The sequence below is a fragment of the Siniperca chuatsi genome, linkage group LG16 (assembly GCF_020085105.1).
Source record: "Siniperca chuatsi isolate FFG_IHB_CAS linkage group LG16, ASM2008510v1, whole genome shotgun sequence".
Lineage (NCBI taxonomy): Eukaryota > Metazoa > Chordata > Actinopteri > Centrarchiformes > Sinipercidae > Siniperca > Siniperca chuatsi.
In genome coordinates, this window is record NC_058057.1 from 620,001 (window position 1) to 645,405 (window position 25,405).

Here is a 25,405-nt window from a genome sequence, read left to right on the forward strand (position 1 = left end):
AAAACTAAAAACCACATCAGACAGCGTGCGTCTGGATAACAGGGTAACGTATGACGCCAAACTATCACAAATCCATCGCAGCATATATATTCACTGCATTGTGATGGGGTTTTAGCTTTGCAGTATTTTGCAAGCAAATGAGAGTCACATGTTCCCTTATTCAAATGTCAAACAGGCATTAAGTGACAAACTTCTGCCACAAAGCAGAAGTTCAAGAGTTAATAAAATAAGAATAAACCTCTTAATCACAAGAGAATGTGTGTGTGCCAGTGTATCAGTAATACACTGGCACACAGCATGTACGCTGATCCACTGCCTGCTGATGACTTGTCTCTAATGTAAACCAGTCACTGCGGGCTGTAAATCAGGGAACGGTCCTGTACAAACCGTGGTGAATGCTGGTGCAACGGCTTTGCTCACTGACTGCAGTAGGACTGAGGCCCTCTGGTAGCTCAGCCCTGCAGCATGCATCACTTCAACAGGAGTCAGAGACAACAGGTCCTGGACAGAACAACAGTACGTTAGTGGTCAACTATGCTGTCTGATTTAATCAGTGGCATAATATACAGCATGCATCTCAGTAATGACACATATCAATAACATGGGGGAAAGGACGTCCAAACAGAGTCCTTTCCCTCGGTGACAACGTCTCGAGCTCAGAACACTGAACACTTCTGCACTATTTTCTGAATCAGGGGCAAATTTATCAAACTGCTACAAGTAAACATCACTTCTGCTCCTACTCACAGCCTGAGGAATGAAAGCTATTTATCCACGTTCTCCACGAGTGTGCTTTGGAAGTGAGGGAAACAACGGGTAAGAAGACCAAGGAGACAGAGGCAGACTGTGGGGCGGTGTGGTGGAAAACGTTCAAACACCGCTCAGTGATAATTCACTCAGAGTTTACACAGGTCGCTAAAAAATAAACTGACTCAAATGGTGAGATTTCTATTATCGAATACATCAGTTAATGCCGTGTTGACCATTTGTACCGTACGTCATAAAAACGTGTGTGTTTAGGGATGGGGCACGTGGGTAAAGGCACGGTCACACAGGGGCTCTGGATTTCCATCTGACATGTGAACGTAACGTATAGGTGACAGAGGAGTATAACGCTCCATGTTTAGGAGTGCACTGCTATATGCACTGATGACATGGTTACAGATGAGATCACCTCCATTTATTGTTTATTTCAAAGTCAGAAGTAAGTTGGTCAGCTGAGGCGACCTGTGACCTGTCAGGAGACAGAGCTAGAACCGCCTCTAAAAAGAGGAAACCATCTCCCATCACTTAGTGAGACATTTGGACCCGTTTTCCTCGTAGCTTTCTGTCGTATTGTAGCCAACACTGCACCGTTCAGTACTGATGTCATCTGGCCAAATCCACACGCACTAATTACACACAAGCCACGGACAAACCCATATGAAAGCAGTACACAGCCACAATACATACAAACGTAGCTAGCGCGTGTCTAGATAAATGGTATTCACTGACAGTAGGTCTCCTGACAGCCCTCACGCAGGGTTACACTGCACCGCACACTGGGCTTCTGTTTACTGCCAAGGCTCTCCATCAGAGCCTGCAGCCGCTGTGATACTACACAAGAGGAATCACACAGCCACTGCCCTCGGTCACCACAAGCATGAAGTTGGATTAAGTCACCAATGACAGAAATATCATTTACTGTTATAAGATCAAATATTATATTGATGTTGATGTAAAGTAAGCTCACTGTAAAGTTACTAAACTGTACCAGATCTGTCCCAATAGGAATACATTACACAGGGCTTGCAAGTAAAACGTTAATTAGAGTTAGTGCTCCGGATTTTTGATCTTATTTCATTTAGATTCGTCATTATAGTTTTAATGATTCGCTCTCTCTCACCAAAAAGCCTGTGTTAGCTGCTGCATACAAATAACAATCAGCAAGCCCAGTCATTTACAGAAACATCAGTATTTTCACGACCGCGGTGGGCGTCCCCGAGACTCTTAATGGCGCCGCCTATGCTTCTGATAAAACAGGCACTTCCACTCGTAACGGGCCGCTGAAACCGGGGGGGGCGGGAACCCCCACCGGGACGTGACGGCTGGGACAACCGTGGGTGTAGTGGGTGTTTTCCTCCACACGGGGCAACAATGAGCCCATTCTACACTTCTAAACAAACTTCGACAAGAGACACAAAGGTGAGATTTATGCTTTGTCGGAAGTGTTTTCAGGCGGTATTTTTTGGTTGCATAATAGAAAAGACTTCAAGGATGAAGACTAACTGGTTGTTTAGGCAAATGTACGCGTGGTCAACCGCCCCACCTCCGTTAAAGAGCAGCGCGCCGCCGCTTTTCTACGGAGCCGTCCGGGACTGTGTCTCCCGCGCTGTGGGGACACAGTCTAAAACGGGGCTGGCGCTAGCATCAGTGTGTTAGCGTGTCTAACTTACCTTACAACTTTCTATTTGATGTCGTTTGAGTCGCTCACATATTTCGTTTGAAACGCCACTTCGCTTCAGTATTCTAGTCGCCATGTCGGCTTCTTTTGCCGTCCTCTTCGGCTGAGTGAACGCCGCAACAAGTAAAGGCTGCCTAAAATTTCCCCGGTGGCTTATTTTGACAGCAGCCCGCTAGAGCCTCTTCCTTCTTCTTGGTGCCGTTTGCGGTTGGCAACAACGAAATTGCGCATTACCGCCACCAACTGGTGGAGTGTGGCTCGGTACTCAACGTTTAAAATAAAAACAGTCCAAAATAATCTCTGAGGCTCTGAGTCAGGTCATTCCATGTTCTCCACAGGAGTCACCTCCTTCTCTCTTCTCCACACTGCTCCTGCCACCTGTGTTTCACTGTGTGCTGGATGACACGCTTCGTTTCTGTCAGACTGAAGTTAACTGATACACCGCCTCTCTTTTCCAAACGTTAACGTTAAACTCTTGAAACTGACAGAGTCCAGAGGTCAAACGGAGACAACTAACGCAGCACTGACAGTGGATAAGCCGATGCTGTTCGTCGCACATGTGATCACTTGTGCCATCAAGTCAAACACAAAACGGAGAAAATGAAAGTGACAGTGAAGCGAGCTGAGGAGTTTGGGGGCATGGAAGATGTGTCCAGGGAGCAGGACATAAGAGACGAGAAGCAGCTGGAAGGCGGAGGCTTAAAAGCAAATGGCCAAGAGTTTAAAGGATTCAGTAAAGGTCTAAAAAACCAGGAATCACATGTGTTCAGGAAAGCTGGCTTGAGCCTGCTAGTATCCGCAGAGGTGGAGGAGGGGGTATGATATTTTAAAGCAAGGAATACAACACAGTCGTTTAATCCTCGTTTAAATTTGGAGAGAAACGAGGAGGAAATATCAAAATTGTTCACTTCTACAGTCCGCGTAATAGGCTCTCAGCAGAGTCGTGGATGAACTCGCGGTACATTCAGGAGGGAAAGGGAGATGCTGTGGGGATTGAATGGCCATAGCACGTTATGGGGTGACGTAATGATGAAAATGGAATGGAGATAACAAATCTAGTGTGGCTGAATAACGGAAGCGGCACAAGAATTAATATCAGAACAGGCACCGAGTCGGCCCCAGATCTTACAGCGGCGTCAGAATTCATGCTGACTGCCAGACATTTAGGAATATTAGTGATCGAGAAATGGAAGAAAAATTGATATTAATGAAGATGTTGGTCACTGAAATGTTTCTGCTTGTTAAGCTTTTCCAGAGGTGGCAAAGAAGCCTGTACCACGGCGGACGAAGGAACGCGATGAAGCAAAGTCTCGAAATAAAGCTTTTAAAATGTTAAACAGGATCACAGTTTCTGGATCTCACTGAAGCAGATGTAAGGAGAATCGTAAAAAATGCAAAGACGGACTTCTGGAGGAACCTTTGCAGCTCCGTAGGGAGGGAGAGAGAACTGTACGAAGGGTGGAGCGTGATAAAAAGACTTGTCTTAAATGATGCGAGAGGTGAGCAGAAGCTGAGATGATGGCAAAGCCTGCTGACCGGACAGTATCAGTGAGGAGGAGGAGGAGGAGGAGGAGGAAGAGCCGGTACAGCGCGAGGAAGGCAGCAGTGGCCTAAACAACACGATTGTTAAACAATGATAAACCATCTCCAACGATTTATTACAGGGACTGTCTAATAGAGTTTGGGAGGAAGGGACCCTGCCACAGAGCTGGAAGGAGGCTGCTGTAGTCCCAAACCAGGGGAATTACAGAGCAATCGCTGTAACATCCCACGCCTGCAGGACAGTGGAGAAAATGATAAATGAGAGGTTGACATGTCGTATAGAAAATAAAGGATAATACCAGAGGGAGCAGAGGTGAAGAAGGTGCAGGACTTTAAGTACTTAGGGTCAACGGTTCAGAGCGATGGAGACTGTGGAGAAGAGGTGAAGAGGCGAGTGCGAGCAGGTTGGAGCGGGTGGAGAAAACTGTCAGGTGTGTTGTGTGGTAAAAGAGTCTCAGCAGGAATGAAAGGAAAGGTGTTGGAGACGGTGGTGAGACCAGCGATGTTGGACAGCTTAGAGACAGCGGCGCTGAAGGAAAGACAAGAGGCAGAGCTGGAGGCAGCAGAGCTGAAGATGTTGAGGTTCTCTTTGGGAGGGACGAGGACGGACAGGATCAGGAACGAGGACATCAGAGGGACAGCTCGTGTTAGACGTTTCGGAGATAAAGTCAGAGAGGACAGATTGAGGTGGTTTGGACGTGTTCAGAGGAGAGACTGTGAATATATTGGCAGAAGGATGCTGAGGCTGGAGCTGCCAGGCAGGAGGTCTAGAGGAAGACCAAAGAGGAGGTTTATGGATGTAGTGAGAGAGGACATGAAGTTAATTGGTGTGAGTGAAGAGGACGCAGAGGACAGGGTTAGATGGAGGCACGTGATTCGCTGCGGCGACCCCTGAAAGGGAACAGAAGAAGACCAGAGTGGCTTAGAGGAAAGGAAGACGTACTATGGATCCAGCTTCAGGTTTAGAAGCACAGATAAACAGAGAAAGGGTAGCGGCTGTCTTTAGAGAAGGCCTACGATACGATGCGGAGAGAAGGATTATTGATCAGACTTTGTAAATTAGGTATCAAAGGGCGAATATACAGATGGATTAAAGACTTTATACTACAACGATCAGAAATATACGAGGAAGAAAGAAGGCTCCGATTCAAACCCTCAGAGAGATAAACGTACACTTTGACCTACTAACTAGATATTCTACAAAAGAAATCAAGAAACGAGTGTTATCGAATTCTACTTCAGTATCGGGACTGGGAGGCTGAGAGACGTTTGGGTTGTGAATGATGCATGCTGGGCATTCTGATCCACACCCCTTACCACGTGGTGGCGGCAACGCGCCACTTCGGTGTTTGCCAAACTCGAAAAGGAAGAAGACGGCGGCCGTAGCAGTGCGTCACTCTCGTCTTGTCCAATCAGCGAGCTCCGTGTATCACGCCGAGGGTTCACAGGTCGGGGGTTGCCCAGGAGAGAGGAAGATGGCGGCAGACAGGCAGGCTGAGCTGTAGGCAACGCTTAACCAGGTTTAGCAGGCAGATAAAACGAACGACTAAAGCGCCTGTAATGCGGATTCTCACCACTATCCTTTAATACTTTACTCCGAAGGAAAAAGGACACTAATGGCGCTGCTGTACGGCTTGTTATGGCGGGTCTTGCTGGTTCTGGTCCACGTCAACAGAGCGCTCGTCTCCTGGCTCCGTGTCCGGCTGCGGAGCTGGAAGGGCCGGCTGTGGGAGCGGGCGATGGCCGCTCTGCTACTGCCTTTAGCCCTGGCTGGGTTATCGGACCATCAGAAGAAGTTAAATCATAACCCTGATGCTAACGCTAACCCGGTAACTGGAAACCGCACTGCCAGTCGCCGGTCACGGTGGCTGTCTGACGGCAGGTCTCTGGAGAAGCTGCCGGTCCACGTCGGCCTATTGGTAGCGGAAGAAGAGCCCAGCTATACGGACATAGCAAACCTGGTGGTCTGGTGCATGGCTGTCGGTATATCGTATGTCAGCGTCTATGATAATCACGGTAAACACGCTACACTGTAGCTAACTGGTACTAGCGGGGCCGTCTGCTGCTCGGAGCGGTCCTGGCTGAAAGCAGGCACACCGCCGCTCACCGCACCGTGCTGCAGTAATGCGCCCCCCGTTACCGCGCTGCTAGCTGCTGCTAACGCTGCTAACGCTGCTAGCTGCTCTCTAATGTTCCCACTAAGCTATTCTCTACTATTTTACCTCCAGCGGGGCGAACACAAAGGTTAGCTGACCCCGGCAGAAAAAGAAAATGTGGGTTCCCGTCATCCCCCACATTCAAAATGTATGTTTGGTTTTTGAACTGAATGAAAGCAGACTGCGGTGGCTGGCCGTATCTCCTACGTTTCATTAGAGTTTGGAAGTAAATGCTGCCATCTGAAAATGTCTAAATATGCAGAAGTGTGTGTGTGTGTGTGTAGAAGTGCACAGTAATCCAGAAGTGACCGGATGTGCAGGTTCCCTTTCACCGAACACGCTGCACTGCACAGCGGTTTCACATCGCAGCCCTTTGCGTTTGATTTGACACGTTTCGTCATGTTTCGTGATCCATCTAACCATAATTTCTACAAGTAGGACAGTCATCGTCCCTCCCACTAGGACATGATCCACCAGCCGTCCTGTGGCTTCTTTCAGTGATGTCACGTGACTGCCGAGGTTATATTAGTTTGTTCCACATTATGGGCCTCAGCTGTGCTGTTGTCCCAGACTCTGAGGAAACAGCAATGCCTACATGTGACTGTTATTAGGCCTAGCCTGTTGAAAATCTGATATTTATTATTTGGGTCTAAATTACTTCCCATTGTGACTTATTCCAGCCTCTTCCAGAGTTTAGTAGACGTGTACGTGACGGATCCTTTAGGGCTCCAACAGAACACAAAGTCCCCAAGTAAACACCTTGATCAGAAGAAACGGTTCATTCAGAAGCAACTTCATCCCGCTCGAAAGAGCTGCAGTCTATGATCTGACCAAATGATGCAGACTGGTCCCGTAAAGCCCGGTTTTCGTACTTCCTGCGTTGTGAACATCTACACGGTCGCCCCTCTGAATGAAGCTAAAGACTCTCCTCTGTAACATTGCCCTGTTTCTGTCTCGTCCAACTGCGGCACCTCTCTCAGGGGAGCCGCTTTTGAATCTGACTTTGGCTAGAAGTGGAGAGTGCTGCTCAGGCACCGCAGGTGTAACAGAGTCTAAATAAAACTGATAAAAGAAAAAAGCACGGCAATAAGATCGGATTAGTGCCAACTCTGGATGCTGAGTCATCGTTTGCTCTTGGCTGAGAGTTGGAGTCGGTGTTGCGCGTTGGAGCCGTTCTTTCTGACGGTGGATGGGCGGGACACCGGGTCATTTTATTTAGCTCTTGCGTGTTTAGCTCTTGGGAACTTTTACATGGGAACAGTTTGAAGATCTAACCACAGCGACAGAGTCAGAGCTGTAATGTTTCTTCCTCCCCTTGTAGCTTTTGCTGCTTTCTCCTCCAGCATCTTGGTGAAATACATAAAAATGTCTTTTGTTTGTTTTATTCTGGATTGAATGATGTGTGATCGTCCTCAGGTATTCTTCGGAAGAACAACTCCCGCCTGCTGGAGGAGATAGTAAGGCAGCAGCAGGACTTGCTGGGTGTAGACGGATCCAAATACAGTGTGGAGTTCCTGAGCAATGGCAGTGATAAACACCAGCAGCACGGTAAGGACTTGATTCTCTACTGTTATTTCAGGCAGCGCGTTTACAGTCGGCTTTCTCCAGTAAACCGATTTCTTAAACGTCATGTAAAGGAGAAACCTGGTTTCCCCAGCTACATGTCTCCTGGAGAACGCCGATTTCATAGAAATAAATACGCGTGACAAAAGACTGCACCCAGGGTAAGTAACAGGGGAGCGGCTAGATGAAAGAAGAGATCATTACATGGAGCGATGCATCCTTGTCTTTAAAATAACTCCAAAGTCTGACTGCACCTGAAACTAACAAAGTATGAGTCGCTTTCCTTTCCTCACTTTCACACTGTGAGGAAAAACTCTGCTCTGTCTGTCTCCTGTCCTCTCATTGCACTGCTCAGACACACAGAGACAGAGCAAAGAACCAAGTCTGTCACTGCTACGGTGAAAACAAGTAAGCTGTGGTTCCAAAATACAGCTGAGGGTCGGGGGGAAGTGTGATTCCTGGCCTGCTGAAGTTAAACAGATTTACAGCTACCTGGTTGCTACAGTGCAGGTGAACGCTGTGAGTGACTAACACAGTAGCGTTGTGTCCATAAGTCATTTATTGCCCACTCACACTAGGCTGCAGTTCAGATTAAGCTTAGAATGAAGAGCATGTAAAGCAGCAATGGGTTTTTAATTTTGTGCATGTATTGAATTCCCGCAGTCAGTGAGTGCACTAACTCAGCTGAGACGGAAGCTCTGATTACGGCAGCGTCTGGGCGCTGCACTGGTGCTGGGATATGTGTCAGTACGTAACGGGGCCTCACACGACACGTCGGGTCTGGATAGAGCTGTTGTTTTCAGCACTGCCTGGACAATCGGACGTCAGAGTTAAGTTTGGGCTGTCATGTCGTTGCTGTGGTTCTGACACTGTTGATTTTGCCGGGTTTCTATCAGAGTTTGGCGAGAACCAAAACATTTAGCAGGACTTAGCTTCAAGTCTGATGCGTGGGATTAGTTTTTCAGAGAGAGATTTTTCCTCACAGCACATTTAAGTCAAATAATTTTGCTTGTGCATCTGAAATGAAAATAGTTTCCTGCAACATGTTGCTCAGCTGTGTTGCTGCCTTGGCAATCCAGGCACAGCGTTTGAAGCCTCACTTCCTCCTCTCTCCTGATTGGTCTGCTCACGTATAAGAACACGGTGCTGTTTGTTCACTGGCAGGGTGGTTGCTGTTTTAGAGAGCTGAATCCCACTCCACTTCCAGGCTAGACTGTGTTTCACAAGCTTTCATTGCTTAATGTGTTTTCCTCTCGTTCCTTCTGAGAAGCTGCGGCGTGATGCTGAGGTTGTCTGACATATTGACCATATTCTAAGCCTTCAGCTTAGAATATGGTCAGACAGACATAGAACATGTCTGACAGACATGTCAGAAGGCAGACATAGAAAACTGCCAAAACATTTACAGAGCAAAGTCCAAACTTGAATAACTGGCTGACAAATTGCCGTTACTATCTGTTTGACATCATCTCCTCAAACTAGTTTTGGATCGACTGACCTCGGAGCTCCTCAGATCTCTCTCCTGTAACAAAGCACTGTGTTTCGAGTGGAAGGAGAAGGCAGAATGAGAAGAACGCAAACGTGAGAACATAATGGCAGACAGGAAGGTTGTATTCACAAACGGCAGCCTCAGCGTTCACTTTGCCCAGAGCTAGGCTGAATAGTTTTACTGGATGAATACCAGGACAGGAGTATTGTATTCCTCTGCGTGGACTCGCTCTGCTTTCCAGGCTCTTCTTCCAGGACACAGAAGACCGAAACTGCCACATCCACGGGTTTCACTCTCAAACTAGTTCAGTGCAATACGATCCCTAAAATGGTATCTGTGGTATCGTCTCCCTTGGAAAGCCTTTTTTCTGCAGCTGCAGGTGTGTTTGGGAGCAGTGAGCAGGCAGTCAGCGAGCTGGAAGCAAGCGGCCGTCGGGCAGGTTACCTGTGAACGCACAGCTGGATTTGATTCTGTAGGAGCTCCAACACTGTTTTAGAGTTGTATTATGGAGGTCAAATTCATGATTGCAGGCTTCCTCCTGCGCACTGGACTTGGAAAGTTTGTGTCAGTCAGGTACCTGCCACTCTGTCCACGGACTTTCTCTGCCGACACGTCAGTCGCTGCCACCGTGCGGCCCCACTAGATCACCAGTATCCTTTAACCTAGTACACAGTAATGCAGTGTATTAGCACCGAGCAGACCCATGACGCATGAAGGTAGTGTAGGTAGAGCCCACCTCCAACCCCTGCTGTCATCAGGTAGCCCCGTCCTCTCAGAACATGCGGACCGTGTCTCCGTCTTCCTCCAGCTCCCTGTGCCGTATTAGCCGTAGATCCTCGCACTTATTTTGGATTATATCGCAGATTGCATCGGGAAGTGCCGGAAAGTTTTTACCTGTTAAACAGTAAAGGGACATTTACTCAAAACACAACGTCTGGGCGGCATGTTTCTCCTAATATCATCAATGGTTTTGTTTTTATCTGCCGTGTTGTATCCTTTCTTTTCTGAGACAGCACATGTAAAGGCCATATGATCTGGTTCTAGGACCTAGTCCCCCATTTCCTGCAGGAGTACGGATCTTTTGCTTGTTACGTGGCCTCTTTTCTTCCCACATACAAATCCTTGAGGACTCTGTTGTACGTCTGAAACACCAACTCCGGAACATTAATCGGTAACATGTAGTTGGAACTTCAGCTCATATTTCTTTCACTGGTGGTGTTTTGGCTTCATTTGACGTAAGTGAAGAGGGCGCCGTCCTTGTCTTTAGGTTTGCAGATCGTATCGCCTGTAGCCGGCGGCTCAAAGAAGGCTTCATAGAGAACAAACGCCAGTCTGTTGTTTTGATATTTAAAAAGACCTTCTTTATCAATATTTTCTTTCTTAGAGAAATGACCTCGCTGATGAAGCATGCACACTTCTCATATTTACTCCAAATGACACAAGAAAGTGGAATACTGGAATAAACGACTACAGCGGACCAGTACCGCAGCACGTTTACAGTGTTTGTGTTTGAAACTATGAATATGTCTGTGAACTGCAGGATCAATGGCCGTCAGTCTCGCTTTAACCCTCTCCCGGTGAAGGTGCATCAGGTTTCAGCTCTGGGCAGTGGAGGTGATCATGTTTTTGTGTGTGTGTGTGTGTGTGTGTGTGTGTGTCAGTGGTTTCCTGCAGGCCCGCAGTGAAAGTGTTGTCTCCAGAGGACGGGAAGCAGAGCATTGTCCAGGCAGCGCAGCAGCTCTGTCGCTCTGTGGAGAACAAAGAGAGGAGCTCCAAAGACATCAGCGTCTCCGTGCTGGACATCCTGCTCCGAGGTGCCAAAACACTGCTTAGGCTTTTTGTTGTCTCTCACGCTGAATGTGTCTTGTGTTTGGGATACAGTGCGTGTTGTGATCACTCATTACATACATATCAGACAAACTAGGAGCACACACACACACACACACACACACACACAGCGTAATTATCATGTGTAAAGAATCCCATTCAGAAGGCCCCTCGCCCCCTGTGCCCGTACCGTGACGTCCCACGCAGTCCAACACTGCCTGAGAGTCAGACAGCAAACGCTTGCTGCTAATAATTTGGATTTTCAGTCTGTTGCGGTGGTCTGTGTAGTCCGTTAAAACACAAATTCAGCACTTGGCTGGTGGACACTTTGGGGTGTGTGCTATGCTGATGAAATGTCGCAGGGAAGCACTGACCACTGACGATAATCCAGATTCACAAATATATGGCTCCGGTGAACATCTGCTGCTTCCTGCTGTAGTTCTGCGTCGACGTTTTCTGCACACACAGGTCATTTCTTTACTCACAGTACCGCATCGCTGTTCTCAACCACCACCCTTTCACTATTAGGTCTATGCAGGTTTCACATGTCATCGTGTTCGTGTGGATAAATCCGGCTTTGTGCTTGTTTCAGAGTCCAGGAACATCCCAGACCCTGAGCTGGTGGTGAAGTTTGGTCCTGTGGACAGCACACTGGGCTTCCTGCCCTGGCACATCCGACTCACTGAATTCATGTAAGCTACTGTCTGTTCGATATATCTTGGCTCCGGCTCGAAGAGCTGTACTGTGGGCCTGATTCTGCTTACGCTAGCAGAAGATTCAGGCTTCACGATGAAACTGCATTGCCGTGCCATTTTGAGTATTATGAAAAGAAAGCAAACCCCCGTCATCATGACCAGTAGATGGCACTGTGTGTATTTCTCTCTGGGTGTGTTCACTTGTGTACAGTTTGATATTTCCTGTGTTTGAAGTGTGTGTCCTGCTCTGTGTCCTCAGCTCCCTGCCCTCCCACAGAAACGTCTCCTATGAGGACCTGTTGGGTGCCCTGCAGCGGTACGGCGCCTGTCAGCAGAGGCTCGGCCAGTGACGAGCAGGCCGCCGTCAGCTTCTTCACGCAGGAACGAGTGTGGGCTGCGCAGTCAGAGGAGAGTTTGGACAGGCGGCGACCCCTCCACGCCTCGCCTCGCCGCGTCCCGCACTACTCCTCTCCCCAACTCTGTCCGTCTCCTGGATCCCTAACAGACTAAGACAGCTCAAAGACGAGGAAACCGGGAGAAATAGCCAGCAAGCTCACTTCCTGCCACCAGTTCTCGTCCTCTAATAAACTCACATTCCAGGACTTCTGGAAAATGCTCTCCAAGCCATCAGAGACACACACTGACACGAGAAGACTGTCTGTCTGCAGAGACTCGGTGTTCCACAGACCCTGTTCTGTCCTCTCGGACCCTCTGGCATTCAGGCTCCAGCTGCTGTTTACTGCTGAAGAACAAAGAAGAAACCAGGCTTTGTGCCCATCCTCTTGAGGCGTCCTGAGAAAGACAGCTGCATTTTAGAAGCTCAGCTACCAACAGCACATGAGCTGAACAGCGGAAGTTGAGCTTAGGGACAGAGTGCTTAATAATGTGTAAATATGAGAAATTCTTGTGGCTGTGTGTTTGTCCCTGTGGCCTCCAGCTTGCAGTCATGTGTTCATGTGTTCATGTGTATTGTTGCTACAGAGGTTTGCTTATGGCTCCTGTTAGACTGACCAAGCTCTGAAATAAAGACATGCACTGTCCGTCTGTGTGTCTGCTCACAGCTCTTATAGAAAAGTCCATCTTACGTCACTTTAAAGGACAATTCCATGACAAAATAATCTGAACTCCCCCTAACATTGACTAACCCCGAGCTCCATATTTGGCCGTGAGATGATGTCTGATGAAGGATGAAACTCCACAGAAAGCCCGTGAGTTTAGATTATTTTGTCAAACTACTATCTATAACAATCTTTCACACTCAACTTGGGTCTTATTTTCAGAGCTCTGACAAACATTTCTATGACAATAACTTTATACTCACCAAGTCAATAACTGAGGTGACATCACTAAAAACCCGTGTGACAGTCACCATCCGAGGTGAACCGGTCTGAAGACCACTTCCTGCTTCAACGTCAGCTGCTGCTCACGTGTCTCGCCCGTGACTTAGTCCAGGTGTTACTGCTGGAAATGAGCCTCTAGGCACAGTTGTAACCAGCAGGCCTAGTACCTCTGATACAGAATCCGGTGCACCTCTACGGACTGCTCACAATCCCGACCGGTCTTTGCATTTTAAAATCGCTGCCGGACTGTTCTGGGCCAGTGTGCTTTTGTTTCCAGGGGTCAGAAAGAAAGCGTTGGAGCTTCAGCTTCCACACTGGGTAAAAACTAGCAAACTGGTTGAAACGCTGTCTCAGGGTCACTGTGTGGCAGATGGTATCTTTCATTTAGCAGCCAGATGTCCTGGTGAGACCTGGACCCCTGAGGTGAATGCACACTGCACATGGAGCTGAGCTCACTCATATCATCACATCATGCAGTACCACCTCTGGACCAGAACTCCCCGAGGGGTGCCAGAAGACATGGGAAGGGTCTCACGCCGATCTGAGATTCAAAAAAGAAAAACGACACAAGATGATGTCAGTTTCTGAGCCGGTCACTGACTCCGGAAACAGCGGATCCTTTGACCTCTTCTGGCCTCAGTCTGAGATGGGAAACCCCTCTTGGTGAAACTGTGCAACACTGAGGCCACGAGCCTGACGGGTTGGGAGAGACGGGCTTAAAGAAGCGTTTCTGACTGCTGGAGTCCAGGTTCCTGGACTGGCTGCAGGTGGGGGGGGTATGGCTCCTGGAGAGGCAGGGTGAGCTTCTCACAACACAGGGTCAGTGCTTAGCTCCATATGCTGCATACTGGTTCTAAACAGGATTGGTCTGTTCACACTGGGAAAGCGACTAAATAAAGTGTAGCCAGAGCAGTCAGGATGCAGACTCAAAGACCGGTCCAGGGTGTGCTGCGGACGGAGCCCCTGAACAGGCGGGGCCCATCCTCCCTGCAGGAAATGTGCCTCTACAGTCTGAAACGGGAGCAATCTGGACTCTGTCATTCTAAAAGCCATGGAAGTCACCGCCACATGACTCCGGTTTCAAAGCACACGTACTTCCCGAGGACCCTTAAGGCCTTTTAGTGCAATGGACCGAGTGAGACGGTGATCCGCGTCCATGAGGACGTCTGGCCACACTGCCACCTGGTGGTAGAAGCAGCTCCTCCGCGCTGTGACGGCCCTGGTTCTGAATCCTGTAGCGTCTCATCGGGGGAGGGCGTCCCAGCAGCCGCTCCCTGCAGCAGCGCTGCCACGCACTGCCTGTGTCCCTGTGGACCGCACCGCCGCCCGCTTCAGGACCCCGGGAGGCTCCGCTGCTTCTCCGCCGCCGCCGCCGCCCCCTCCGCCGCCTCCTCGGAGCAGAATGCGCTGATCTCCGCTCGCTCTGCGGAAGGATGATTTCTGTCGTCTCCACTGTAGAGAGCGTTCCCAGAGGCACGGGCAGCCCGGCCCCGAGTCTTTACCAGCGGATCAGGAAGGTCTTAACCAGGTAAGATCATGATGACGGCCGATCCGAGAGCCGCTTCCCTTTCCTTTTGTTCCCCTTTGTTTCACTCCCAGCCTGCCACCTTCAGTCTGCGGCTGCGGGACGCGGCTTGTGCAGCACATGCCGACATTACAACCAGACAGCATCGAACCTTTAAGGGGGGGCATTCCTGCACCCCGTGGTCCTGGAGCCGAGCCTGGGCACGGTGCGGTGCCTGCTGGCTCAGGAGGAGGCTGACATGGGGGGTTCATCAGCCTGCCCCTGGCTCTGCTGGAGCCTCACTCTCACTATTTCCTCCCTTTGCATTTCTCATGCACTGTATACTGTAGGATGAGAACACACACACACACACACACACACGACATGGCCTGATATGCTGGTCTCAAATTCAGCTTGCAGTAAGGCAGCCAGTCCAACTGGTCCAGGCTTCACAATCACAAGAGGCCAGGGATGGAAGACCAGCAGACGGTAGGGGACAAGGTGTGTGTGTGTGTGTGTGTGTGTGTGTGTGTGTGTGTGTGTGTGTGTGTGTGTGTGTGTGTGCTTGCTACATAGTGAGGACAAACACTATTTTTACCTGCAGAGTGAGGACATTTTGGCCGGTCCTCACAACTTCAAAGGGCTGTTTGAAGGTTCAGACTCGGTTTGAAGGGTGAGGTCAGAACCAGGTTATGGTGAGGGGCTATGTGTTATGTCAGTGACGGTCCTCACAAAGATAGAGGCGAAAGGATGTGTGTGTGGTGTTACTGCCACAGACACAGAGGGATGTTGAATGAAGTGTGCAGACAGAACAGAGCAGGCTCTTACAGGACGTGCACACAAAGAGTGAAGGTGTGTGTGTGATCAACTGGTGCTGGTCTCATTTACCCGGACCAAGAGGCCCAGTCCGGGTAGCTGCTGTGAAGGCCAAAATGAGCCGCCTTATTTCTGACTTCTTCATTTCATTAGTCAAGCCCAAAATGCGTTGTTGCAGCGTGCTGCCCTTTAACCACTGCAAGCATCTACTCATGGATAATGGAGCCGACGGCTGTGCAGGGCGCCGGGGCTGAGAGGCTGACACCGTTTCCCTCTCAACACGGATCCCTTAGTTTTGGTTATCAACCAGCTGTGATCAAGAAATGCAGGTATGACATTTTACAGCTGAAAAATACACTCACTGGCCACTTTATTAGGTACAACCGTACACTTGCTGTTAATGCAAATATATAATCAGCCAATCAGGTGGCAGCAACTCAGTGCACAAAAGCATGGCGCCATGGTCAAGAGGAAGAGAGAGTCTAAGTGACTTCGACTGTGGAATGTGAGATGGGTGGCTTGACTATCACAGAAACCACGACAGTCTCCAGAGCTGCCAGAGGGGGGACAGGAAGGCAACCGCAGCTCACACAAACAGGACGTTACCACAGCGGGAGGCAGCTCCAAACACACACCTCGTGGAACCTTGAAGTGGAGGGCAGCAGCAGCGTAAGACCACAGCGGGCTCCACTAACAACAGCTAACTGAGGCCACGGAGGCCTGAACAAACCGGGACAGTGGAAAGTGCAAATCAAATGACTTATGTGTACTCCAGGGGCCTCCGCAGTCACCAGATCAGGCACCAGAGCACCTTTGGGCCGAGGCGGAGGTCATGTCAACAGGGACAATACCATATTTTATGCCACAAAGAAGTCGGGCTGTACTGGAGGCCTAAGAAAGTGACCGCTGAACTTGGATCAGCCATGCTCATGTACAGTATCAGTCGGCTCTATTACACAGTATTCCATCGTCTCAGCGCTGCACATTACCGCTCGGCTCCGGCGGCACCTTCACATGTACAGCAGCATTCCTCTGCTGTTCCCATCCACTTTTCAGTTCCCTAACCAGGAAACACAGAGCCACTCTGCAGACAGTGTACGTTATTTTATCAAGATTATTTAAAGCAGCTACAATCCATATTTGTATGACAATGTGAACACAGTGTGACAATGGTCGCTCGTGGACTAGTGATGAACCTACAGAGTTTATGTGTGCGACCCACGGCTTCACTGTTCTGGTTCCCCCAGCGCTCAGAGCGCCGTTTCCACACAAAAAGCCGTAAACAGCCGGCAGACGGGCGCGGTCAGAGCGGCTGCTGAACACAGCGGAGCACGCAGCAGCTAAACAGCCACATGTTTGTGGTTGAGATCCCAAACAGAGCTAGTGAACAAGTCCAGAGTGAATACTGGACACACACACGCTGCTCTGTAACTGCTGGATCTGGACATAAACAACAGTTTGATGACAAGTTCGTCATGTCAAGTTGAAAGGTGACGATATGTCAGTGTTGTGTTCACAACTTGTTTCTGCTGCCCCCCAGTGGCCAAAAGCAGCAGTTATTGCAGGTTTAAGTGGGATCTGAAGCATGACGTTGGCCACATTACTGAGTGCTGCTGATGTAATACTGAGACGATTATGATGATGGTGTGAAATCATCCTAAATGAAACACTGGTGACCATCTGTCCATGTCTCCTGTCCTCTGCAGGGATCTGTTGGTGACCCTGGCCCTGGGTCAGGTCCTGTCCTTGTTAATCTGTGCTATCGGTCTGACCAGCAAGTACCTGGCTGACGACTTCCACGCTAACACGCCGGTGTTCCAGAGCTTTCTCAACTACATCCTGCTGTTTCTGGTCTACACCACCACACTGGCAGTCAGGCAAGGTACAGACGGAGAGTGTGTGTGTGTGTGTGTGTGTGTGTGGACTGATGTAAATGCTGTAAATATACTGGAACTGTGGGCAACACCACAAAATGGGGTTTCCGATCTAATACCAGGTTAAATCAGGGCCAGAATCCCCAATATCGGTACTTTTTCTTATTAAAAGCAGTGTGATGTATGGAGTGAAGGCATCATTAATAGGCCACTCCTCAATATCTTTTTCCTTGCTGCCAAACATTAAGCCTTTCTGTTTATTTGTCTCTGGTAAATCTTATGCATGTTAAAACACAAGACAGTTTTAAATGAATTCCACAAACTAGCACAGTGATCGACACAGAAAACGAACAGAAAACTAAACTGTATAGCATGCAAAGTGCTGTTGCAAGTATAACACTCAGATCACTCTGGTCCGTTGATTTCAACACAGATCCAGAAGTAAGATCAAGTCCCACACTTCCCAGTATCCCCCCTTTTCATCCAGCTGTCCACACACCAGTCACGGAAGCAGATGGGACCCAGGGACACTGACACGAGATGGCTGCATTTTCTACAGACTAACTCAGAAGGCTTAGCTATAAAAAGATGCTAGCATCACATGGAAATAAGGCCGTCATCCTCATTATTGTTCTGTACCTTGTGGTTATCGTAACATGCAGTGCCTGGAGAGTGAACCAGACTGAGGCCGGGGTGCTGGTTTCATTCTGCTGCCGTGGTGGCCCTCAGGCAGCGTGCTGTACTGGACTCTGCAGCTGCAGAGGTTCACAGTCCTCCTTTGATTGGCTGTTTATGTTGGTGCTGTGGACGAGACCGCAGACGATTCTAGACAGTTGACGTTCTGTAAAGTCGAATCAGAATGTTCCAAGAGGGACAGCTGTGTATACAGTGTGATGTTTAGTATGTCCATGGTGTCTCTGTCTGTCTTCCCAGGGGAAGGCAACTTGCTGGCCATTCTGAAGCAGCGCTGGTGGAAATACATGATTCTGGGTTTGATAGACATCGAGGCCAACTATCTGGTCCTTAAAGCTTACCAGTACACTACGCTCTCCAGCGTACAGGTGAGTCCCACCGAGACGTCCTCGTCGCACCAACGACGTGTACAATGTCTTCTGCTTTGTCAAGTCTGAGAAAATAACCTTGAAGATGTCTGTGTCACAAACTGTGGGGGGGGCAGGGAGGGTCTAACAAAATGATTTCATTATTATGCTATTGAGTTGCATGATGGGAAATGTAGGATGTGTTGTTTTTGGAGCCTGCCGTGTAGCTGGACAGTCCTCCAGGGGAGGTCAGGGTTTACAGGGAGGGAGGCCTGACACGGTGATAAACCCACCCAGGAGGAAGCAGCCTCTTCAGAGCTCATCATGTCTGCATGTCCGTGTCCGTCCTCTCAGCTGTTAGACTGCTTCGTCATCCCGGTGGTCCTGCTGCTGTCCTGGTTCTTTCTCTTGGTGAGGTACAAGGCAGTCCACTTTGTCGGGGCAGGACTGTGTCTGCTGGGTATCGGCTGCATGGTGGGAGCTGACATCCTGCTTGGTCGGCAGCAAGGCCTCGGTGAGTACCCACACACACTGCACACACACTTACAGTACACAGCACTGTACATTTGGTTGCAGCCACTCTGGCCTTACTGGTGAAGCTCAGGGTGCAGGTACATGTGGATGTTGGCGGTTTGTGGAGGTCGCTGTAGGCCTCTTTCCCTCTTGCTCTCCCTCATCTGTGTAGGAGAGCAGAAGCTGTTTGGGGATCTTCTGGTTCTGGGAGGAGCAACACTGTGTGGGATCTCCAACGTCTGCGAGGAGTTCATCGTGAAGAACCTGAGCCGTGTGGAGTTCCTCGGCATGATGGGACTCTTCGGATCCTTCTTCAGCGGCATCCAGCTGTGAGTTTTAATTAATTAACACAACTCCAGTACAATGTTGAGGTACTTGTACTTTACTTGAGTATTTGCACTGAATGCTCCTTTATCCTTCCACTGCACTGCATCTCAGAGACAGTGGACTATGTTCATTCAACAGCTTTACTTACTGCTGACTTTCCAAAACACGGACACGGATACATTTAATTAGCTCCACACTGACCAACTACAACATTACAATGCTGCTTACACAGTAATGCATCAATTTAGAATCCAAATACAATAACAATAATATACTACATGCAACTATATGGTACAATGATAATAATAATAATAATAATAATAACAGTCAATTCAATTAAATTTTATTTATATAACGCCATATCATAACAGAGGTTATCTCATTGCACTTTTCCTATAGAGCAGGTCCAGACCGAACTCTTTGTAATATTATTTACAGAGACCCAACAGATCCCACCATGAGCGAGCACTTGGCCACAGTGGCAAGGAAACACTTCCTTTAAGAGGCAGAAACCTCGGACAGAACCGGACTCAGGGGGGGCGGCCGTCCGCCGCTGCCGTGTTAGGGTTCAGTCACACGGACCATTCTGCTGCCTAATGAGACCATAAGTATATTGTGCTGATAATACCTTTGTACTCTCACTGAAGTACATTTTTGAATGCAGGGCTGTTGGTATCTTTATTTAAGGAAAATACCTGGATACCTCTTCCACCACATATAGGACATGTCATTCAGATGCACAAGAACTGCACATATCTTCCCCTGAACGTGGGAGGGGTGCGGATGCTGTTGTCACATATGAGATGACTTCATAATCAGAAAGCCATCTAAGTCATTATTTGTAATAATATAGAGCAGGTTCGGGATGACAGTAGGCTGAGGAGTTAGTTAAGTAACTGAGTAACTGAGGTTAACTGGCCCTCTGTGCTGAAACACTGTAAGAGAAACATACTGTGAGCTGCTCACACTCAAAGACGAAGGATTAGATGCTTAGTGTTGTTGAGAATAACATGAGACTTTAACCCAAGTAACACAAATAACTCGAGACAAATGAATGTCCTGAGATTTGGACTGAAGACACACATCAGCAAAAGCAGCACCGATCCACTGGGGCTCTCCACTGTTGTGACGACCAGCTGAGGGGCCGATTCACAAGGAAGGGCCGCTGAGAGCTCCACGCACCGCTCAGCATTTGCAACCGCTTTCTGCGCCGTCTCAAGGTCCGATTCACAAACGATACTGGCTAATGACATGACAGCGCGAACACGCCCACAAGGTTTAGCAGCTGAGGGCAGTTTGCCGCTGTTTAGAGTCTGTTAAAAGATCTGCAGTTCTCCGTAGTGTCCCAGTAATATTTGTTCTTAAGCTGTACTGAAGCAGCAGGTCACGTGACATGGTTCAGCAACATTTGAGTCAAAGAAATGATTCTAATTATATTTAGAACTAATTATCTAATAACTGCCCCCTGAGTGGGACCCCTGTCCTAGTAGATACCACGCAGCGCTGTGGAAGGATGTCTTTTAATGTGTGTGCATGTGCTGTGCCGCAGGGCCATCATGGAGCACAAGGAGCTGCTGAAGGTGCCCTGGGACTGGCAGATAGGTGAGCACGCACACCTTGGATCCATGCACACACGTAATATTACCACCAAATGTAACCCACGGGGAATCGAGTGTAGATGTAATGTAAAGTTGTAGCTGCTGTGAGTCGGGGCCGGGCGCTTTGAGGAGGAAGAAAAGAAGCCAAATGCAGTCCATCAGCAGACCGTCCGGACCAAAGTCAGCACGTGTGTTCTGCATCACCCAGGACTCGGACTCAGCCTCACACACTGAGGGCACGTCCTGATTGCTGAGCTACCTGTACCAAACAATTCAGATAAAGACAAAACTGTGAGAATTGTGGACTTTGCTGTAGCGCCACCTTCAGGACTATTGCCCACAATTCCTGTTGAGGACATTTGGCAGAGGACTGCACCTCTGTGCAAAATGTTCTTTATGTTCACACATGGGAAATACGAACAACAACAACAACATTATTGGCTGGCCGGCCCTAATCATCGGCTCCCTCTGTGTGTTTGCAGGTCTTTTCTACGTGGGTTTTAGTGCCTTCATGTTCAGCCTGTACAGCTTCATGCCGGTGGTGATGAAGAGAACGAGCGCCACCTCGGTCAATCTCTCTCTGCTCACAGCTGACCTGTACAGCCTCTTCTGTGGCCTCTTCCTCTTCCACTACAAGGTACCCCCTGCCAGGAAGCTTTGATTTGGTGATGGTCCAGACATCTAGCATAATACACCCGAATCTCTGACCGAACTGTCGGGTTGCATTGTGGGTAATGTAGGTCTTTTTTTGTCCGACAGTGTTGGAGTGCAGTGCTGAATCTGTTCTACCTAGCAGCAGTGTAGAAATGCAGTTCTAGGTTTAAGTCTGCCTGTCTCTGTGTTGCAGTTCTCGGGCCTCTATCTGTTGTCGTTCTTCATCATTATCTTGGGCCTGGTCCTTTACTCTTCCTCATCTACCTATGTGGCCCAGGACCCGCGAGTCTACAAGCAGTTTAGGAACGCAGGCAGCCGGCCGGCCACCGACCAGCCCCCGCTCAGTCCTGGAATCCTGGAACCCTCCGTCACCTACACCAGCCTGGGCCCTGAGGCGGGGGACGAGCTTCCTGTACGTGTAGCCTAAGGTGATGTGGGAGGGAGTTTAGTCTGTCAGCCTGGTGGATCAGTGAGTCAGCTGCACTCCAGCTGTACGCAGAGAAATGGTGCTGGCTGTACCCAGTCTGCTGAGCAGGGCAGCTGGGTGATCACCCAGGTAGGTCCAGGTTTTCATTTTATGGCCTGTGTTGAGGGACGGACTCTCCACCCGCTCAGTGACCGAGTTAACACAAATTCATGTACCTGAAAGATGAATGGCCAGAATGTAATTAAAACAAACAGCACAGCGAGTGAAAGTGTTGCGTCCACTGTGATCAAAGACAGTAGTGAGTGAAAAGCAGCATTCTTGTTCTACATGGAAGTGTCATTGTATTTCATCTCCTGTTTTCCTTTTAAAGCTGTCAAGAATGTTTGTGCTTTCCACCTGCATATGTGCTACAGCTGCCTTCATTTCCTATTATCCTGAAAGCTGCAGTTTTCCACATGCTTAGTGGGAGAAGTCTCCCCACCGTTCACTGAATTCATTCCCCAACAAGCATCACACAAACCTACGCTGGTTCGGAAATATTGCGTCAGGTTGAAGCTACCGAAGGTTTGTCCTCTGTGTTTTTTCACATGGTGGATCTTTTCTAGGCTGGTACAAATCTATTTCGATTTAATATATTTACGTTTGACTACCCTCCAGAGTGGGGAAGGCTTTAAGACAGCATTTAGACCTTCATCTCGAAGAAGAGTTTACTTACAGTAAATGAACTGATGAAACATCGAAATGATAAAATTAGAGACTTTATTTTTGGTGCGTGGTTGGGGGGGGGTTACTTGGACTCATGACTTTGGCATTCATGTTCGGATTACTCTTACTCCCTGTATTCCTCCCCTAATTAAAAATCACCACATCTTCAGATCTTTCAGAATGCTGCAGCTGGGATTTTAGCTGGTGCCCAACATGTACCTCCACATGTACCTCCATTTTACTCCTATTGGCCACCAGGCAGATCAGTCCAGTGGCTTACTATAACAGAGACCCGGCCAGGGCGATAAAAAGGTTAGATATACAGGCTTTTAGTCCCTAGTATAGGTCAAACACTGGATCCTACACTTCCCACAGTGCAACTTGCTAATGTCCATCACAGAGTTGTGGAGTGAGAGAAGCCATTTTGTTCCCATTCACTTTTCCCCATAGACTCACTGCATTAGAAAGTATCTGGTTCTTTGATAAAAAGTTTCAGGTACAAGCTTCACAAAATAATTCGAGGTAGACGTTAAACTACAACATTTCCCCAAGAAACATTGAGTCACAGAGCTTAAACCGCGTGATGTCCTGTGTGATGTCTGCGAGCGCCGGGCGGAAGCTAAAGATGACGACGCTGAGAAAACTGAAGACGATCTGCACTTCGGTCACTTCCCTCTGAAAGTCTGGTTCAACTGTGGGTGAATTCCACAACTATGGCGCCGTGTTTTGTTGTCAACTGTAACAACAAAGTTTTTTTGAATTCGTTACCGCTCTGAGTCGCACCTCTGACTGCCTCTTCTCCATGCCAACAATGGCCAGGGCTCATGGGTATTGTAGTATTTAGACCCATTTGCCACACTAAAAATGACAAACCAAGTTGGAATAATTCAAACTGGGGGCCATTACATAAGCCTCTAGGCTTGTTCCGTTATCCGGGAGAGTCCCGTGTTTGTGCTGAGTAACATTAAGGATATCGTTTCAAGAAAAAATGAAAATGGAATACAGAATGGGGAAAACACTTCCAAAACCAGCAGCCCCTCTCGCTTTGCAACTCTATTCGACTCTCCCTGCCTGTTAAACAGCCAAGGCTTCCAGACTGTGTGATGCAGGCTCTCTGTTGGTCTCCCATCACACGCTGAAATAACCCTGATGACATCACTGTGATGTTATTTTCGCAGACTTGACGAAGCTCAAGTCAAAGTGTTTTCGGAGGCTGCGTGGAGCTAATCGTGACCATTGGTCTACTGTTTTACACTGAGAGAGAAACGCAGCACTGCTGTATTGTTGGTTCTGCTATAATGGAATGCAGTGAGTGGTCAGGAAGTCACAGAATGGAGGTTCAATGTGTTTGCCAGCTGAAAAGGAAGAAAGAAGAGATTTCTTCATTTTCGGATTGTTTTGCCATTTCACTGTAGACAGCCAACACAATCTGAAAGCACTGCTGTGAACAGAACCATGTTTCTATGTCCGGCGTATTTTCAGCTGTATTAACACCAGTGTGGCCCTGGCCTTAAGGTCTGTTTTCATGAGACAGTGCTGAGATGCCTTACCTGATGGTTTGGACAGAGACGTAGGCAGAGCAGGTGCAGTTCAGTGATTTAATTACAGAAAAGACTTACAAGGAGTACCAGGCAGGCAGTGACCAATACCATGGACCAACCCAAACCAAGGCAAACACATCCGAGTGAGCAGGCAGAAAACCCCAAAGTCCATAACAGAACACAGAAACATCCAGCAGATACAGGAAACACTGAAGAAGGGCTGGGTTCGGCTTGACACAACTGACAAAGAACAGGAAGAACACAGACTCGAACTCAGGTGAAGGGAGAAAACGAGACACAGGTGAAACTAATCAAAACTGGCGGGAAAAGACAGACAGTAAAACTACAGAAGACACACGAGGCAGAACGCTCACAAAATGAAACAGGAAATAACACTACTAAACCCCAACCCACAACATTAGCGCCCAAATCCAACTGAGCACGTGGGTCAAACCTCGGCTGCTTCTTACTGCTCAGTGTGCACACCGGCGCTGAGAAGACCACTGTGTCGTGTGCTCGAGGCGTTAGCATTATTGGGCTTAATGTATTGTTTCTTCTTTCCTGACTATTTTAGTCCTAATTCTGTTGAAACGTAATGTTGCGAGCAATATCTTTTTCTGTTGCACTTTGACTTACAGGAGCGACGTCACGGGGTTGACTGGGCTGAAGATAAAGCTGCATAGTTGGTTCACTTTATGCCTGTATGGAATTTCCTGCCTGGATTATTTACAAAGGACTTCCATTATTCTCGTCTTTTCATTGGCTTTTGTATCCTGTTTGATGTAGTGCTTTGGAGTTGCTGTCAACAATGATGTTACTTATAGTAAAATAAAGCATCTTTGTCAGAAGATTTGTGACCGGTGTCGGATTTTAAAATGCACTACACTTCACTTTATGTATTATTATATCTAAATAGCAGTAAACTGAGTTCAAATGTCAAATGTCATGCTGCCATGTGATATGACTGGCGTGTTTCACTTAACAGCAGCGCAAATAGAGAAGACCAACAAAGTCTGCCAACTGACTTCAGTTCCACAGCGTTATCCATCTAAAATGTTCTAACATTAGCTTAGCCACCATGAGCTCTTTGTCGTTTCAGACTCAGTAAGGCTGAGAACCCCAAAGTCTATTCAATTAGACAATTGGGGAAGCAGCGGAGGTCACGTGTCCTGTGACAAGATGGCTGCTCTACACTATCGCTCTCGCCTAACTTTAGCCACTTTCTTTCAATTACCCCTAAAAAACTTTCTTCAGTTTCATAAATTGCATAAATCCATCGGTAGGATGGCTTTAAGAAATAACTCTGCTCACGAAAGAAAAGACGAGGAGAAACATGACTCACGCTAACCTT

General features: G+C 48.3%; 3 protein-coding genes across 10 annotated transcripts in view; 2 read left to right on the plus strand and 1 right to left on the minus strand.

Annotated features, from left to right (window-relative positions):
- Nucleotides 1-14,071, minus strand: part of rad51b (RAD51 paralog B) — a 131,839-nt gene extending 117,768 nt beyond the window's left edge. For 2 of the 7 annotated variants that reach the window (XR_006374863.1, XM_044168737.1), the window contains exons 1-2: nt 2,436-4,391; nt 388-501 (exon numbers count right to left, since the gene is read on the minus strand). Coding sequence is in view for 6 of the 7 variants with exons in the window: in XM_044168737.1 (XP_044024672.1) it covers nt 388-501; nt 2,436-2,519 (198 nt within the window). In the remaining variant the exon portion in view is untranslated. Of the gene's footprint in view, nt 1-387; nt 502-1,885; nt 2,171-2,435; nt 4,392-5,302; nt 5,435-13,036 lie in introns of those variants that run through there. The other 5 variants (XM_044168740.1, XM_044168741.1, XM_044168739.1 and 2 more) reach the window with 5 other exon arrangements.
- On the plus strand, nt 5,453-12,755 carry nus1 (NUS1 dehydrodolichyl diphosphate synthase subunit). The gene is made up of 5 exons (XM_044168747.1): nt 5,453-6,001; nt 7,558-7,689; nt 10,855-11,007; nt 11,613-11,712; nt 11,975-12,755. The coding sequence occupies exons 1-5, from the start codon at nt 5,602-5,604 to the stop codon at nt 12,063-12,065; spliced, it is 876 nt and encodes a 291-aa protein (XP_044024682.1). The 5' UTR covers nt 5,453-5,601; the 3' UTR covers nt 12,066-12,755.
- A 191-nt stretch (nt 14,072-14,262) lies between the features above and the next one.
- Nucleotides 14,263-24,902, plus strand: slc35f1 (solute carrier family 35 member F1). Of its 2 annotated transcripts, XM_044168735.1 has the most exons (9): nt 14,264-14,583; nt 17,082-17,257; nt 18,183-18,310; nt 18,644-18,803; nt 18,975-19,131; nt 20,679-20,731; nt 21,210-21,364; nt 21,575-21,793; nt 24,693-24,902. In XM_044168735.1, the coding sequence occupies exons 1-9, from the start codon at nt 14,489-14,491 to the stop codon at nt 24,735-24,737; spliced, it is 1,188 nt and encodes a 395-aa protein (XP_044024670.1). In that variant the 5' UTR covers nt 14,264-14,488; the 3' UTR covers nt 24,738-24,902. The 2 variants fall into 2 exon arrangements, with proteins under 2 accessions (XP_044024671.1, XP_044024670.1); XM_044168736.1 differs by having other exon boundaries at nt 14,263-14,583; nt 21,575-24,902.
- Nucleotides 24,903-25,405: the final 503 nt, after the last annotated feature.

Coding starts and splice junctions, on each gene's coding strand:
- nus1 (XM_044168747.1), top strand. CDS start 5,602: ATGGCGCTGCTGTACGGCTTGTTATGGCGGGTCTTGCTGGTTCTGGTC. Junction 7,690..10,854: donor TGATAAACACCAGCAGCACG/GTAAGGACTTGA, acceptor TGTGTGTGTCAG/TGGTTTCCTGCAGGCCCGCA. Junction 11,008..11,612: donor GCTGGACATCCTGCTCCGAG/GTGCCAAAACAC, acceptor TGCTTGTTTCAG/AGTCCAGGAACATCCCAGAC.
- slc35f1 (XM_044168735.1), top strand. CDS start 14,489: ATGATTTCTGTCGTCTCCACTGTAGAGAGCGTTCCCAGAGGCACGGGC. Junction 18,311..18,643: donor CTACGCTCTCCAGCGTACAG/GTGAGTCCCACC, acceptor CCGTCCTCTCAG/CTGTTAGACTGCTTCGTCAT. Junction 20,732..21,209: donor GCCCTGGGACTGGCAGATAG/GTGAGCACGCAC, acceptor GTGTGTTTGCAG/GTCTTTTCTACGTGGGTTTT.